A 2,450-nucleotide genomic window follows, 5' to 3' on the forward strand; every position below is an offset into this window, starting at 1 on the left:
TAATAATAGGGTTAAGCAATTACTAATCAATTTACATTTTGCCAATTGAGAAATCTATTTCTAAAAACAAAATCTGAGTCCTTGTTTATAGAACCTGGGGAAGGGGCTACTACTTAATTAAAAAAAATCATTGAAAAAGAGCAAAATTTAAAATGGTACATTTGAGGAAAATACATTTTTGAAATCATGATTTTTCTCCTGCTTTCTCTCACTTGCTTCTCCCAAACATTGTCTTTGTTTTACAATGCCTCTGCAGTAGTGTCTGAAGAGACTGACATAGTCACTTTAGCAATCTTAACTGTATTTTTAATGCATCTTTCAGCAGCCTTATGGACATTGCCTGGATTGTTAGCATGTCTGTGCTGGCAGTCAGACTCCAAACTATTATCAAGAGGCTGTGCGGTCCCTTCGCAAGGTGGAAACATGCTTCTGAAAGCATGTCTCAGGTCGTTGCTCCTCAAAGCATAGATAATTGGATTCACCGTAGAATTCATCAGACACAGCATACTACAGAAGGCAAAGATAGTCTTGACAAGCTTGTTCATTTTCCCAAAGACGTCATACAACATAATAGCAAGCAGGGGACCCCAGCAGATGATCAGAACCACAAGAATGAGGACTAAAGTTTTGGCTAGCCTAATGTCCATACGTGTTTGTTCTGGCCTAGTGATCTGCTGCACTTTACCATCTCCTGAAGTATGAATTATTATGCTCTTTTGAGTTCCACGCTGGAGCATCCTAATAGCATGGCTATGAGCTTTCCAGAGTATATACATATAGGCATAAACAATAAAAAGCAAGAGTACAGTGGTGACCCCAATCCAGAACAACAGGTAATTTTCATCAATTAGGGGAAATATATCTGAGCAAACAGAATTGAGCTTTTTGCAGTTCCAACCAAGCAAGGGGAGAACAGCTATTACAATAGCTATTGTCCACATCACACAGAATGCTACAACAGCCTTTGACCTGGTAACAATCCTTTTGTAGGAGAGGGGCCTGTGTATAGATATGTATCTGTCTATGGCTGTGAGGAAAAGACTTCCAACTGAAGCAGTGAAGGAGGCTGTAACTCCACCCAACTTGAAAAGAAACACATTAGGGCTGTCTTTCCGATGGAAAACATGGAAATCAACAAAACTGTAGACAAAGATTACACTGCCGAGGAGATCAGCTACTGCCAGGCTGCTAATGAAATGATAAGAAGGCCTGCAGCGAAGGCTTCGAGACTGCAGGATGACAACTAAGACCAGGAGATTTTCCAGAACGGTAAAGGTGCCCAGCGTGAGGGACAAGACTGCAATGGCTAGCTGCTGACTAGGATTCAGAATCATGAAGCACTCCATGTCCATAAAGTTATCACCACACTGTATATTCTCCTCATTCTCCTTAAAGGAAGAAAAGGTTTTGTTGTAAAAATCTGTAATATTGATTTGATCCGATGGGTGTGCACCTAAAGAGGCATCTTCTCCTGCAGTCATTTTGGGATGGAAATCACCTCGAAAAGAAGACAGAGGAAATTTCTGTGGGTAGTATCCTAATTTGGAGGCCATGTCACTTTTAAAGTCTTCGTACTGGATGTCGTTGGAACCCATATATAGAAGGTCTGTTGTAATTGTTCTGAAGGTTGTATCTGCAAGGCCATCTAGGACTGACTTCATAACCCCAGATGACTGTTATGCAGAGTTGGGGAAAAATAGGAGGCAGTCCTGTCGGGGAGAAAACCAAACTTAAATAAATATATGCAAAGTTGGAACAGATGAAAGAAATAAAAAAGCAACTTAATGGAGTAGTGCCCTTAGCCTACTGAATACTGACTCAGTTTCTCATATTTACAGCAGATGAATATTAATTAAATTACAGAATATTTGGAATATTTTTCTATGCAGCGAAATGATTAAAAACTCAGGGCAGAAACATTACAGTACACATTTGTTTTGATTATTCTATTTTTATTGTGTACGTTTTAAAATGTTTTCCCGTTTCTATTTCATAAGCCAGCGATCTCTGTTTTTTAGAATACAATTAACACCAATGGCTGCTGCAGAATACTGAAATAATAAGAGCAGGTGTGTTCAGTTATACACATGTACAGTGTCAATGCCTTCTTCCCCTTTTCCTCCTCTTAGTTTTATATTATTTTTATTTTCCTTAATTCTGATAAACTAACACAACACACGATAAGCTGTTTTTAGAAAAGCTTAAATAACTGCACACCATTCAGAATCAGATCATTTTACTGAATAATCCATAGAATCTATTGTTCAATTACTGTCGTTGGGCTGTTCCCTGATCCAATCACAGGATACTGCAATATATTGAAAAAGAAAAATACAAGTGAAAACCTATTATTCATGTATAATCATGGCAGAAATTCAATCATTCTGATAAATACTCTTTCTCTCAGTTACACGAGTCAAAATTTTATGAACACTTTCAGAAGAAGTTTA

At 38.0% G+C, this 2,450-nt stretch overlaps 1 protein-coding gene across 1 annotated transcript; it reads right to left on the bottom strand.

Annotated features, from left to right (window-relative positions):
• Positions 1-239: 239 nt before the first annotated feature.
• On the bottom strand, positions 240-1,661 carry CNR1 (cannabinoid receptor 1; the record flags this gene model as incomplete). The annotated part of the gene is made up of 1 exon (XM_081315018.1): positions 240-1,661. One exon carries the CDS (start codon positions 1,659-1,661, stop codon positions 240-242), a length of 1,422 nt encoding a protein of 473 aa, XP_081171144.1.
• Positions 1,662-2,450: the final 789 nt, after the last annotated feature.

The sequence above is a fragment of the Vipera berus genome (assembly GCF_964194415.1).
Source record: "Vipera berus genome assembly, chromosome: 1".
Taxonomy (NCBI): domain Eukaryota; kingdom Metazoa; phylum Chordata; class Lepidosauria; order Squamata; family Viperidae; genus Vipera; species Vipera berus.